This window comes from Punctularia strigosozonata (genome assembly GCF_000264995.1).
Source record: "Punctularia strigosozonata HHB-11173 SS5 unplaced genomic scaffold PUNSTscaffold_13, whole genome shotgun sequence".
In the NCBI taxonomy this organism is placed as follows: domain Eukaryota; kingdom Fungi; phylum Basidiomycota; class Agaricomycetes; order Corticiales; family Punctulariaceae; genus Punctularia; species Punctularia strigosozonata.
Genome location: NW_006767445.1, coordinates 533,427 through 547,521, shown reverse-complemented (window position 1 = coordinate 547,521; position 14,095 = coordinate 533,427). Strand labels below are relative to the sequence as shown.

The following is a 14,095-nucleotide window of genomic DNA, read 5'->3' as shown; positions in this document are numbered from 1 at the left end:
GCCGGCAATACTCCTCCCGAGCGACGGACGATACGGTGGCGACCGGCCTACGTACGAGACAGCAATCAGAATTGCCACAATGATGGAGGTGAGTAGAGTTTCGTACACGTTCCATTCAACGACGACTGATTAGAGATTATGTGCAGCATTTGCACGGTGTCCTAGGTTTGCTGGTGTGAGGAGCTCTTCAGAGCAGGTGAAACATCTAGACAAGAAAGGAGGGAGCAGTGAATACGGCGCGATCATCGAACGTCATCTATGTACTTATGTCGGCGCTCTTCGGATACCGAGCGCCAGTGGTGGACAAGACGTGTCATGGCAAGGATGCCCTCTGGTACAATAGCCACCAATTTCATGGCCATTTATGTCACTGCTAATACATGTCAAGCCGAAAGACTTTGCAAATGCCACGGCCGCGGTATTCCTAGAGCACTGGCAGTCGGACGTTGCCCTCAGACCGACGGTCTGAAAATGATATGTGTCACGTCTGGTGCGGCGTTCAAGCGATCCAGAGTGAGAATGCGGGTTGAAGCTTAATCGCCTCCTCTCCATCGTGAAGTCACAGAGTCACAGAAACGGAGCGATTGCGGTCGACGTGGTTAGTGATTGAAGACACAACAACCTGACAGTGATCGTGCCAGCATGATTACGTCAGACACGTGCTCACTTGAGCGTCCACGTAAGGCCGTCGCTGGGGATCCTGCAGCTGCCATTGATGACAATTACACGTCGGCCAACTCGAAAATTGCATTTCAAGAGAGCACTCGCCTTTGTGATTGATAACTCAAAGGATGCAGTCTGAGGTGTGAGTGAAAAACAACGTCAACACCTTGTCGTTCATCGCATTGAGTACTGGCATACAGTACATCACCCATGAATCCTTGCTCACAACGACTCGAGATGGAGAAACAAGAACAAAATGCTAACAAAGTTGAGAATTCATCGCGACAAAGTAGTAGTTCCTCATACCATCATGTGAAACAGGGACCCGCACATTCTCCGTCGGTCTCCCGACTTCCTCCGGAAATCCTGTCGATAATTTTCTCCCTGTGCCTTTCCGTGGATGACGAAGAAGCCAAACGCTGCACATTTCCGTCCAGATTTGCATTCTCGCAAGTATGCAAATGCTGGCGAGATATATCCCTCTGTACACCGTCTCTTTGGTCTGTCATTCCCCGCACCACACTGGAATTGACCGAGACTTTCCTCTTGAGGTCTAGACAAGCACCGCTGTCTATACACACTATGGAGATGGACCTTACCCCCGCAACCATAACCACATCCCTTCGCCATATGAACCGTGTACAAGCGCTTGACATGTGGCTCAAGGACGCAGAGGACCTGAATAGACATGCGGAGCCACTCTCGCTTCCCGCCCCTCTTCTCACCGATTTCAAGCTAGAGTTGGGGCGGGCCGCCTCAAGTTCCCCGGGCCGGCTCCCTGACAAACTCTTGGGATTGTGCGCTCCTCAGCTTCGCAGACTTCGCCTCCACCGTATCTCGGTGAACTGGAATGTAATCGGCCACTTCTCTCTAGCTCAAAGCTTGATTCATCTCGAAATCCGCTCCTTGCCTTCTGATGGATTCCCCGAAGTGCACCAGTTCATCACGGCGCTGGCAGCAATGCCTACACTGCAGTTTTTGTTGGTTGAGGCTCAGCCTTCGAGGTCCAGGCGACTCGCACCGCAACCTGTGAAGCGGGTTCGTGATATGGCCGTACTTGACCAGCTGGTCTTGATGGAACTGTCCGCGCCTGGCCCGATCATATGCGGATTATTGCCTTACATCAGAATCCCGCCCTCAACCACCGTATCACTCCAACTCCATCACACCACGCAGCTATGCGACTTCGCATCGCTGGCAGATTTCCTCGGCCATCACACTGCAGACCGCGACGGGGATCCACCCGTTCGTCGTGTGTCTCGGACGCAGACACATGTGTGCTGGATGCATACTCGACCCGCACACCTTACACCGATCAATTCTGGGCCGCGCCTCTCATCAGCATCTCTCTTCCGGGACTGTGGTCGTCTGTCCACGGCGAGATCATCGGCAGGATATGCCCTTACGGGGTGGAGGCGCTCGAATTTTGGCTGTCCGAGGACGAACTCGAAGATCCCGTCGTGCGGCTCATCACGCACTGCGCGGCTGTAACGGACCTCACCCTGCGGTCGCTGGAGGCGTGCGAGGCCGTCATACCAGCGCTCACGCCTGAAGCCGAAGGAGGCTCCCTACTCCCAAAGATGCGGTGGCTGCAAATCAATCTAGAGGATTGCGAACCCTCGGGCGAGCTGCTGGAGCACCTTGCGACGCTGCTGAGCGAGAGGAACAGAGCGTCGGATGGCATGTTGAAACTTTACCTCATAAATGACAGGAGCATGACGTTCGATGAGTTGGACGGACTACGAGAAGCGGCCGGGCGCTCAGATCTGGTCATATCCAGGTATCCAGGGAGGAATGAATCATCTGCTTCAAGTAGTACGTCCAGTGCGTGGTCGTGCTGATTCCGCCCCTGTCGGGTATACGCAGGTGCTCATATTTCTCTCAGAACATCGGGTGTGCATGTAAATGGATTGACTACACTATTCCAAAACGTGAGCGCACATCGTCCCGCGCGTAATAGACATCGGACCGTCGCGAATTCGACGCGAAAATGTCGCCTCCGACTCCAATTTCGAACAGCCACCGGCAGGACCACCTGTTAAGAGCAAAGCGTTAATCAGCGTTGGGTTGCAGACTCGGACGACCGAAAAGAGGGCTCAGTAGGAACAATTGGTACATAATAAGGTTTTCGTCCTGTACGTGATGTACTATACGACCCCTTTTCCTCATCATAGCGGATAGCAAGAAGGCGAATTGACATGGACATGAGCCTGTTACTCACCTTTCGTAAAGGGGTTTCCTACACCCTCGGAAACGCACGACAACCACCCAAGCTGTTACCCACAGAATTGGACCGCGAGTACGCGACTCAACGCCGGTCAACGTCAATGAAAAAGATGAAAATCTGCATAGCCACTGCGCTTGCGTCGGACATCGCAAAAAGGTTGTTTCAAATTTTGCGGCTGTTGCTGAACGTAAAGAGTCCGACGTTAACGGCCAATGCATAGGGACAAATTCAGCATATACTACTGTACGGTTCAATACATTCCAGATTCAGTAGCATGCAGAGATAACGAAAAGCCCGGATGACTCGGGCAGAATTATAAGGGTCTCGTAAGACCGATATCCATCCGAACACAATCGTTTCTCTGAAAGCCGCCCACCATTACGCCGGTGCGCCGCTCAACGCCAGCAGCCGCAGCGACGACGACGACGACGATGGCGGACGCCGACATCGAGACGGTCTCCATTCTCGGCAAGGCCTCCATCCACTGTGGCTTCCACCTCGTCCCTCACATCGCCTCCACCGTCTTGGCCTCTCTGCCCTCGTCAACTTACGTTCTCCTCACCGACTCGCACATCGCGCCTCTCTTCCTGTCATCTTTCCTCTCGGAGTTTGATGCCCAGATCAAGGATCGCGGATTGGCTGGCAAAACGCGGTTTCTAAGCCATGTAATCCCCCCGGGTGAAGGCTCGAAAAGCCGGGAGGGCAAGGCGGAAATCGAAGACTTTCTGCTGGCGCAGAAGTGCACGAGAGATACCGTTCTTCTCGCGCTCGGAGGAGGGGTGATAGGCGACTTGGTCGGCTTTGTCGCGGCTACCTTGTGAGTTCGTCCTTCGTGAAACCCGTGGAGAGGGTGGGCCATTGACGATTTTACCCCAGCATGCGAGGAGTTCGATTCGTCCAAATCCCGACCACGCTCCTAGCTATGGTCGATTCCTCAGTGGGCGGCAAGACCGCAATCGACACCCCGCACGGGAAGAACCTCATCGGTGCCTTCTGGCAGCCTGAATTCATCTTCATCGACGCTGCCTTCCTCGAAACGTTGCCTGCACGCGAGTTCTCGAACGGCATGGCTGAAGTCGTCAAGGTGCGCTTGTTTACACTCCTCAATCTTCTATACAGTTTACACGAGCGCTCATACACGAAACTTCTAGACAGCCGCCATCTGGTCCGAGTCGGACTTTGACCTCCTCGAATCGCGCCCCTCCGAAATCTTCGCCGCCATCCAGACGCCCTCTTCCCACTTCGCCGGACGCACGCTCGCCACGCGCTCCGAGGCCCAAAACCTCCTGTTGTCCGTCATCAAAGGCTCGATCGGCGTCAAGGCGCACATCGTCACCGTCGACGAGCGCGAGACCGGTCTGCGCAACCTCGTCAATTTCGGGCATACGATCGGGCACGCAATCGAGGCCGTGCTCACACCCGCCGCGCTGCACGGTGAATGCGTCAGCGTCGGCATGATCCTGGAGGCGGAGGTTGCGCGCTCGTTGGGCGTCCTGGGCCAAGTGGCGGTAGGCCGGTTGACGCGGTGCCTGAAGGCGTACAACCTTCCCGTATCGCTGAGCGACCCGCGCATCACCTCCATACCCGCCGCACGAGGCCTGAGCGTCTCGCGACTGCTCGACATCATGCGCATCGACAAGAAGAACGCCGGGAACGAGAAGCGGATCGTGCTCCTGTCCCGCATCGGCAAGACCTACGAGGAAAAGGCGACGGCCGTCAAGGACGACGTGATCGCGAAGATCCTGTGCGACGCCGCGAAGGTGGTCCCGGCGCGCCCGGCGCATGACCCGGTGCAGATGGCGACGCCGGGATCCAAGAGCATTTCGAATCGCGCGCTCGTGCTGGCGGCGTTGGGGCGGGGCACGTGTCGGCTGCGGAACCTTCTGCACTCAGACGATACGCAGGTGATGATGGCTGCTCTTCAGGAATTGAAGGTGATTCATTCTGTTTGTTCTGGTCCCTAAAACGATTGCTCATCTTACATATGCCGCCTCACAGGGTGCGAAATTCAGCTGGGAGGATGGTGGAGAGACACTCGTGGTCGAAGGCGGCGCCGGATCACTCTCCGTTCCGCCCAAGGGCAAAGAGCTTTACCTCGGCAATGCGGGTACCGCTGCGCGCTTCCTCACCACCGTCTGCACGCTCGTCTCATCGTCGGCCGCGTCCGACCTTACTACCGTCATCACTGGCAACGCGCGCATGAAGCAGCGGCCCATCGGTCCTCTGGTTGACGCCCTGCGCGCGAACGGTAGCACGATCGACTATAAGGAGAGCACGGGCTGCCTGCCGCTCTCTATAGCGCCCGCTGGGCTCAAGGGCGGCCGGATCCAGCTGGCGGCGTCGGTGTCGAGTCAATACGTCTCCTCGATTTTGCTCTGCGCGCCGTACGCGCAGGAGGCTGTCACGCTCGAGCTGACGGGCGGGCAGGTGATCAGCCAGCCGTACATCGACATGACGATCGCCATGATGCGTACCTTCGGTGTCGTCGTCCGGCGTCTCTCCGACGCGTCCGGGAAGTTGCTAGACGTGTACGAGATCCCGAAGGGCGTGTACGCGAACCCGGAGGCGTACGCGATCGAGAGCGACGCAAGCAGCGCGACGTACCCGCTCGCGATCGCCGCGATCACGGGCACGACGTGCACGATCGCAAACATCGGCTCTGCGTCGCTGCAAGGCGACGCGCGTTTCGCGAAGGAGGTCTTGGAACCGATGGGATGCACCGTGGTGCAGACGGAGAGCGAGACGACGGTGACCGGTCCGCCGGTCGGCGAGCTGCACGCGCTGGGACTGGTTGACATGGAGCCGATGACCGACGCGTTTTTGACGGCGAGCGTGTTGGCCGCCGTCGCCGTCAAGCCACCGCTGAGCGGGAGGAAGCTGGGGGATGGGAGCAGGGACACGACGACCAGAATTGTGGGAATCGCGAACCAGAGGGTGAAAGAGTGCAACCGAATCCGGGCGATGATCGACCAGCTCGGTGAGTCTGCTCGTCTGTTGAACCAGGACAGACACCGACGAACGTTCGCATCATAGCGAAGTTTGGCGTAGAAACTAAGGAGCTAGATGACGGGCTGGAGGTGTACGGCCGTCCGCTCCCAGAACTACGCGAGGGCGTGAGCGTGCACTGCTATGATGACCACCGCGTCGCGATGGCGTTCAGCGTGCTTGGTTCCGTCGTGCGCGACACCGTACTGGAGGAGAAGCGATGCGTCGAGAAGACCTGGCCGAATTGGTGGGACGACCTCCAGAACAAGGTGAGCGACCCGCCTGTGCAATGTTGAGAAATATCCCTGACGGGTTTTTCTGGTGCCATCACAGATCGGCTTGCAGGTGGAGGGCGTAGACCTCGCGGCGGAAACCGCGCACACCTCGGTCGCCAACAGTGGCACGCCTTCACCCCAGCCAGCGCCCTCCGTGGTGATCATCGGCATGCGCGGCACAGGCAAGACCTACATCGGCGAGCTCGCCGCCAAGACGCTCGGCTGGCCGTGCATCGACGCCGACGTCTACTTCACGCAGCACTTCGGCCAGGGCGTGCGCGAGTTCGTGCACGAGAAGGGCTGGCCCGCGTTCCGTGCCGCGGAGACGGAGGTCCTCCAGCTCCTTCTCCAAAAGTACCCCAGTGGCCACGTGCTGAGCCTCGGCGGTGGAATAGTGGAGACGCCCGCGGCGTGCGAGGTGCTCAAGGCGTACAAGAAGGTCGGCCCGGTGGTGCACATCGTGCGCGACATCGACGAGGTGGTCGAGTACCTGACGCAGGAGTCCGCGCGTCCGCAGTACGGCGAGCCGATCACGGACGTGTACGCGCGCCGCAAGCCGCTTTTCGCAGAGTGCTGCAACTACGAGTTCATCAACCACACCGGATCGCTCACCAAGCCGGCGACGGAGCTGCGGAACCTTCCTTCGGATGGGCTCCGGGCGGAGGTCGACCGGTTCTTCAACCACGTCACGGGTCAGCGCCCGAACTTGGCCCCGCCCGCGAGCAAGGATCATAGGCTTTACTTCCTCTCGCTGACGTACCCGGACGTGACGCCCGCGCTGGCGCACATGGACGCGCTCACGGAAGGCGTGGACGCTGTCGAGCTACGCGTGGATCTACTTCGACGCCCGCAGGACATCGGCTCCGCGCAGCCGGGCTATATTCCGCCCGTGGCATACGTCGCGGACCAGCTCGCCGCGCTCCGTAGAGCGACGTCGCTGCCTGTTGTGTTCACGGTGCGGACCGCGTCTCAGGGTGGCGCCTTCCCGGATGACGCCGAAAAGGAGGCGTTCGAGCTCGCGGACCTCGCGCTGCGGCTCGCGGCCGAGTACGTGGACGTCGAAATTTCGTGGTCGGAGGATCGTATCCGCGACCTGGCAACGCGCAAGGGCCACTCGCAGATCATCGCGTCCTGGCACGACTTCAGCGGGAACATGACGTGGTCCGCGGTCGACACGCTGCGGAAGCACGACAGGGCGCACGCGCTGGGCGATATCGTCAAGCTCGTCGGGTTCGCCGAGACCTTGGAGGACAACTTTGCGCTGCACGACTTTGTGGCGAGGCGGAGCGCGGCGCCGGGCGCGAAGCCGATCATCGCGCTCAACATGGGCACGGAGGGACAGATGTCGCGCGTGCTCGGCGGATGGAGCTCGTTCAGCCCCGTGACGCACGCGTTGCTGCCCAGCCGCGCGGCGCCGGGCCAGCTGACGTTCGCCCAGGTGCAGACGGCGCTGCACCTGCTCGGGCAGCTCCCCGCGCGGCGGTTCTACCTGCTCGGGAACCCGATCGCGCACTCGCCCTCGCCCGTGCTACACAACACCGGCTTCGCCGTCCTGGGGCTCCCGCACCGGTACGCGCTTTTGCAGACGGCGACGGTGGACGAGGAGGAGGTGAGGGCTGCGATGCGCGCGGCGGACTTTGGCGGGGCGTCGGTGACGATCCCGTTCAAGCGCGATATCATGGCGGAGCTCGACGAGCTGTCGGAGCACGCGAAGGCGATCGGGGCGGTGAACACGGTCGTCGCCCGCGCGCGGCCGGACGGGACGCGGTACCTGTTCGGCGACAACACGGACTGGCTCGGGATCCGGGCGTGCGTGCGGGCGCGGCTCGCGGGCGCGGCCGTGCCCGAGGCCGGGCTCGTGATCGGCGCCGGGGGCACGGCGCGCGCGGCGATCTACGCGCTGCGCGGCTTGGGCGTGAAGACGGTGTACGTCTACAATCGCACGCGGGCGCGGGCGGAGGCGGTCGCTCGCGGGTTCGAGTTTGCGGGGACCGAGGCCGAGACCGAGATCGGGGTCGTGGACGTGCTCGGGCGGTGGTCGGCCGCGGCGCCGGGGGTCGTCGTTGGCACCGTGCCCGCGTCGGCGACGACGCTCGATCCGGCGGCGAGGGACGCGGAGTTTTTGCCGAGCGCGATCTTCGAGCGGGAGGAGGGCGGGGTGGTGATCGAGATGGCGTACAGGCCCGCGGAGACGCCGCTGCTCGCGCTCGCGCGGCGGCAGGGCGGGGAGCGGTGGAAGACGGCGGTGGGCGTGGACGTGCTGCTCGAGCAGGGGTACGAGCAGTTCGAGATGTGGACGGGGAGGAGGTGTCCGAGGCGCCCGGTCGCGGAGGCGGTATGGGCGAAGTACACGGCGGATTCGTAAGTTCCAAAGGGGCGGGGCAAAGTTCAACCTTTTCCCTCCCTCCTCCAATGAAAAACCGGCGTTCTTGTTTTATCATACGCACGTTGTATACGCGACGAGCTCACAATCAGTCGGGCGTTCGCATCGTCCTGTGTAAGTTCTGTGTGATGAAGACCGTAAGGACACACGGTGCCTGCCTTACGGGGTAAGTAGAGTCGCGACTTCTTGAGAGAGATGACTAGATTGCCCTTCGGCTTCGAGATTCCCGGGCCTGCCGGCGCGGAGGGGATAGTCCGGAGTAGCTCCTATAGAAACTCGTCGGTTGACTGTGCATGCCGTGGATCCTGCCACATCGCCTGCCCGCGCTCCGAGTCCACCGGCCGTCGCCCGCTCTCTCTCCGTTCCATTACGCTCGATCAGCAAGCAGGATGCCGTTACCGGGCGTCACCCCACACCTGGAGTAGGTCCGACCAGCTGCGCTCCGGCCACGGGCCCCCCTCGGTCGCTCATGATCTCGAACGATGTGTGCGCTCAGATCGCCCCGCGCCAGCCTCCCGCCCCAGGCCCTCCCGCCGGGCGCGTCCCCGCTCTCCGAGGTCACCAACGCCGCCATCCCCGTCGTGGAGCCGCCCATCGTGCTCCGCGCACCAGGTGGGCGTTCACGACCCCTTCAGTCCCCCTCATGCAGATTTCACGGGGTGCAAATACCACCCCTTCCTTTCTCCCCCCCCCCCCCCCCCTTCCTTTCTCTCTCCGGCAGTTATGTTTTTGCACGCCCGCCCGCCGCCAGACGCTGACGATGCTCTCTCCCTCCTCCTTTTCCTTCTCCCTCTCCGTCGCGTGGGGACTCGGGTTCGTGCGCGAAGCGATCGTGAACGCGGCGAAGGCGAGCGCGCTGAAGGCGGAGGAGGACAAGGCGGGCCTGATCGAGGCCGCCAAGAAGCTCGCGGCGTTCACCGCCGTCGACAGGCATCTGAGGCCCGAACATAAAGTCTGATTTCATGTCCCTATATCCTATGTGCGCTCCGCGATTCGAACTGACCTCGGTGCTGCATTGCAGGTGATCGGTATCGGATCAGGTGCGCCAAATGCGATACGATTCCAGAAGAGCAGGGTGCTCATGCGGATGGGCGCAGGCTCGACCGTACCATATGTCGTGGAACGGATAGTCATGCAGGGCGTCGAGGCAAACAAGGGGCGGGTGTTCATACCGAGCGGTCCGTCCTCGTTTTCCATTCCTCAAACCTCGCCTAAAACGTGATTACCGATATGGCAAAACGCCAAGGCTTCCAATCGAAAGAGCTCATCGTCACCTCCAAACTCCTCCTCGGCGACGTCGACCAATACCCGCAGATCGACGTCACCTTTGACGGCGCGGACGAGGTCGACAAGGACCTCAACTGCGTCAAGGGCGGCGGCGCGTGCCATCTGCGAGAGAAGGTCATCGCCGAGGCGGCCGAGACGTGCGTCCTCCCCTTCCCCCCTCCCCCTGACCTTGTCTTCAATGACCCTCCACGGACCGAGCAGGTTCATCCTCGTCGCCGACTATCGCAAAAACTCGGACATCCTGGGTCGCAACGTGCGTTATTTACCCCGCCCGCCCTCTCTGCCCTTCTTACGACGTGTGACTCAACAACTTTCCTTGGGGTTGGGTTGGGTTCGCGTTACCGCAGTTCAAAGCCGGCGTGCCGATCGAAGTCGCGCCCTTCGCCTACGCCAAGCTCCTCTACAACCTCCACACCCTCGGCTCGCCCCAAGCATCCCTCCGCATGGCCAAAGCCAAAGCCGGGCCCGTCGTGTCCGACAACGGCAACTTCATCATCGACGCGCCCTTCCCCGAGGAGATCATGCGCGAACCGTACAAGGTAAACGGATTTTTTTTTCCATTTCTTGAAACCCCACCCCCCAACCCACTTTGGAGTCGAATGGAAACGGGCTGATGGTCGTTTTTTTTCCCCCGATTTTTTTCGTGCTATAGCTCCTGCAGAGCATCAAGATGCTCACCGGCGTCGTCGAAGTCGGCCTCTTCTGCCACATGGCGCGCGCCGCGTACTTTGGCAACCCCGTACGTGCCACGTCCTCCCCTTTGTTTCATAAAGTCGCTCTGAATCATGCTACTAGGACGGGAGCGTGACGGTGCGCTACCACGACGGCCGCATCGAGCACGTCGCGAAGGACCAGGCGAGCGAAGAGCCGGTCGCAGACGGGTCCGCACAGTGATTCGCCCGCGAGCGCGTCCCAGAAGACGAAAGAAAGCACGGGGCGGGTGCACCTCACTGCAGCGATTCTTCCCTCCATACGCAATGTATACTCCTAGACCGTGGCCGATATGATATGATCCTGATTTTTTTCCCATATGGTTTTTTTTTCCCCTCTTCGCGATCGTGCTTTCCATGGTCCGTGCCTGGATCCGAGTCTGCCCAGCTAAGCCGCCGACGTAATATCGACGGTTGGTGATTATTCAAGTGCCCGTATATGAGACTAAATACTGTACGCTACGGTATCGCGGGAACGCGCGGCCCATTCTATCGTCTATGCCACGGCCGTCTATATAACCACGAACTCGAGACGTCTATGAGCGAAACGCAATGCGTTTTTTAACGCAGGTGGGAAAAAAGAGAACGAAACGACCAGGTTCACTCGCGCGAGACGTCACTGTCGCGATAAATGAGATCAGCTCGTCGAGAAAAAGCCAGGACCGCAGGTCATGGATGGGTGGGGGGACACGCACCGTCCAAAGAGCTTGACCTTGAGCCAGTCCGTCGCGACGAGCGTCCGGTTGCGGAGCGAGAAGAGCGTGCTGAGGTACACGCTCCGCCAGAAGAGGTACGTCCACGCGCCTCCGCTCGAGAACTTGACATCACAAAGAGACAGAAAAAAAAAACGTCAGATCCCCTTCCCTTTTTTTACTCGCCTTCGCGCAGAGACGGAGAAAAAAAAGAGAGAAAGGAAGAGAGACTCACCGTGCGCTGCCAGACCGAGAGATCCGCGATCGCGCGGTCGCTGCCGATGTACGCGAGCGAGCCCTGGTGCGAGTAATGGAACGGCCGGATCTTCTCCAGCTTCTCCGCCTGGCGCTTCAGCTTCTCCTTCTCCTTCTCCGCCTCGGGCGCGGTGGCGGTGGCCTCGAGCTTCTGGAGCTCGGCGAGGGCCTGGTCGCGCTTGGCGACCTGGGCGAGCACGCGCGCGAGGTAGGCGCCCTCCTGCGACGCGACCTGGGCCGTGGGCGCGTACGAGGTCGAGGTGCAGTCGCCGATCGCGAAGATGCCGTCGGTGCCCTTCATCCTCAGCTGATCTAGATAACGCGGGATCGTCGTCGACGGTGCGTCTTTCGTCGCTCCTTCTTCCTTCCCCTTCCCTTCGATCCCCCCCCCCCCCCCCCCCCCCCCCCCCCCCCCCCGCAGGATCTCTCGCGTGGCTGACGCCGGTTCGTGATTGCGGTTAGTCTGCGCCTCGGGGAACTTGGCCATCAGATCCGTCGACACCTTGCGCGGCTTGTTCCCGCCCGCCCACACGACGACGCCGCACGGGATCTCCTCGTCCGTGCCCTCCGGCGTCTTCACGACCACGCTCCGCTCGCGGATCTCCTTCACCATCGTCTTCGTCAGCACGTCGATGTTCGCCTCCTTGAACGTCGACACGGTGTAGTCGATCAGCTGCTTGGAGAACGTGGGCAGGACCGAGGGCAGGGCCTCGATGAGCGAGATCTTCATGCGCGGGGCGAGGTCCGGGTACCAGTTCCTGAGGTCCTCGACGAGGAAGTCGTGCAGCTCGCCGGAGAGCTCGACGCCGGTGGGCCCACCGCCGACCACGATCTAAAACACGAACGGATTTTCGAGTTGAGTGAAATGCGCATAATATCGGAACACGCCGCGGGGGGGTCCGTCGTATCCGGTATTTGTGGGCCTCACCATGTGCAACAGCCGGTCCTTCTCGGCCTCGGTCTGCCCGGGGAACGCGGCCGACTCGATGCAGTCGATGAAGCGGTCCTGCGCCTTCTCGGCATCGTGGAGCTCCTTCATGAAGCACGCGTGCTCTTTCACGCCGGGGATGTTGAACGTCTGCGTCTCGGCGCCGACGGCGTACACGAGGTAGTCGTAGTTGATCGTCGTCGTCGATACTTCGCCCTTCACGCCGGAGAGATCTAACTCGGCGCGGGGGTCAATAAATATGCGCATAAAATGCCGCGGAGAGAGAGGGACGCACCGGAGAGCGTGACGGTCTTTTTGAAGGGGTCGACCTCTTGCGCCTCGGCTTCGATAAAGTTCACGGTTCGCTGCTTATGGCGGGTGATGTGGCGAATGGCTGTGGAAACGCAGGCGAGCGCCGTCAGGCGGGAACTCTCGTAACGGGGTCGTGGCGCGGAAGACGTACGTTGGATGATGGATTTAGGGTTCAGCGTTCCGACCGCCACGCTCGGAAGCAAGGGGGTGAAGAGGAAGAAGTTCTTCGGGCTCACGACGATCTAAGATATCTACCGTCAAAACGGGGAGAAAAAAGCAAACGGGCACGCGCGTATTTGGGGAAGAAAAAACTAGGATTTTTTTACGTACCACGTTGTAATCGGTCGTGTCCATGCTCTTGAGCAGGCTCGTGGCGCCCCATCCGGTCCCGAGGACGACGAGGGTCTTCTTCTCCGGATCGAACGGCAACTGAGGGCCGGGGGTGCGGTCCTTGTAGGCGAGGTAGTAGAACGTGCCGGTGCCGGCGACGATGGTGATGAGCGTGACGCGTCCGACGGTCTGGAGGAAGTGACGCCAGCGCGACACGATCGGCGGTGGAGGCTGCACTCGAGTTCATGCGGTCGGTTCGTTTCGCGTTTTTTTCGTGGACGTGGAGAAGCATGCGCAGACGCGATTAAGTCGTGGTTTATTTGCACGAGAGGGGAGAGGAAGATCATAGATCGGCGCGTGAGAACGGGTGGGATATCAACGGCGCGAAACGGCAGGAACGCACTGGGGGAGGAGCGGCACCCTCCGTGGCCGCAGAGTCGGACAAGAACCGTGGACGCTGAGCGTGAGGGGAAGAGAGCACCGCGCGACGGGGCTGGACGCGGAGAGCCTTGGAGGTCGCGGTCGGGCTCGGGCTGGCCCCGGTCCGAATCAGAAGCGTCGCGGTGCGCGCTGTTCCTTCAACGTCAACGTTTTCGCGATGACGAACGGTGAGAGAGACGATATGGGCGGACCTCGGACGGCGAGCATGGTGTCGGCGGGATCAGGGAGGGCGGGCTCGGGAGTCGGGAGGACGGAGGGGGGGAGGGAAATTTGATGACGATAACGCCCGAGCGGTGCTCTTGGTTTTGCCCGGAACGCGGGTTGGACCGGAGCCCGTCCAACTCGCAAGAACATCCACCTGAACTTTCCCCGCGCAGTCCGCTCTAGCTGCGCACAAATATCATGTTGGATCTCTCAAGATATGGTGCCCCGTTTCCTTCGCGCGTTTCGCCCGTGCGGAGTAGTTCACGTTCCGATGGGATCCCGCCCACCGGTCTGGATACGCGCGTCCGTCGATCACCCTGCATCGCTCCTTCGCGTTGTCTGCGGTAGTACGGAGGTTTGAGGAGCTCCAATTTGCGATGCTAATGAATCACGCCTCGCGTTC

The 14,095-nt window shown here is 60.5% G+C and overlaps 4 protein-coding genes across 4 annotated transcripts; 3 read left to right on the top strand and 1 right to left on the bottom strand.

Moving 5' to 3' along the window:
* Positions 1 to 1,245: 1,245 nt before the first annotated feature.
* On the top strand, positions 1,246 to 2,568 carry PUNSTDRAFT_137600 (uncharacterized protein; the record flags this gene model as incomplete). Its single annotated transcript, XM_007387246.1, has 3 exons — positions 1,246 to 1,940; positions 2,006 to 2,487; positions 2,549 to 2,568. 3 exons carry the CDS (start codon positions 1,246 to 1,248, stop codon positions 2,566 to 2,568), a joined length of 1,197 nt encoding a protein of 398 aa, XP_007387308.1.
* A 714-nt stretch (positions 2,569 to 3,282) lies between these two features.
* Positions 3,283 to 8,625, top strand: PUNSTDRAFT_91763 (Pentafunctional AroM protein). Its single transcript, XM_007387245.1, has 6 exons — positions 3,283 to 3,707; positions 3,767 to 3,974; positions 4,042 to 4,824; positions 4,889 to 5,867; positions 5,924 to 6,144; positions 6,209 to 8,625. Exons 1-6 carry the CDS (start codon positions 3,322 to 3,324, stop codon positions 8,513 to 8,515), a joined length of 4,884 nt encoding a protein of 1,627 aa, XP_007387307.1. The 5' UTR covers positions 3,283 to 3,321; the 3' UTR covers positions 8,516 to 8,625.
* A 215-nt stretch (positions 8,626 to 8,840) lies between these two features.
* Positions 8,841 to 10,842, top strand: PUNSTDRAFT_107172 (uncharacterized protein). Its single transcript, XM_007387244.1, has 9 exons — positions 8,841 to 8,954; positions 9,030 to 9,145; positions 9,361 to 9,485; positions 9,600 to 9,711; positions 9,780 to 9,957; positions 10,022 to 10,073; positions 10,168 to 10,359; positions 10,473 to 10,559; positions 10,616 to 10,842. Exons 1-9 carry the CDS (start codon positions 8,923 to 8,925, stop codon positions 10,712 to 10,714), a joined length of 993 nt encoding a protein of 330 aa, XP_007387306.1. The 5' UTR covers positions 8,841 to 8,922; the 3' UTR covers positions 10,715 to 10,842.
* Positions 10,843 to 10,912: 70 nt separating this feature from the next.
* Positions 10,913 to 13,695, bottom strand: PUNSTDRAFT_122381 (NADH dehydrogenase; the record flags this gene model as incomplete). The annotated part of the gene is made up of 9 exons (XM_007387243.1): positions 10,913 to 11,149; positions 11,226 to 11,347; positions 11,458 to 12,309; positions 12,406 to 12,638; positions 12,701 to 12,799; positions 12,869 to 12,959; positions 13,048 to 13,278; positions 13,529 to 13,623; positions 13,680 to 13,695. 9 exons carry the CDS (start codon positions 13,693 to 13,695, stop codon positions 11,131 to 11,133), a joined length of 1,758 nt encoding a protein of 585 aa, XP_007387305.1. The 3' UTR covers positions 10,913 to 11,130.
* Between the last annotated feature and the right edge of the window lie 400 nt (positions 13,696 to 14,095).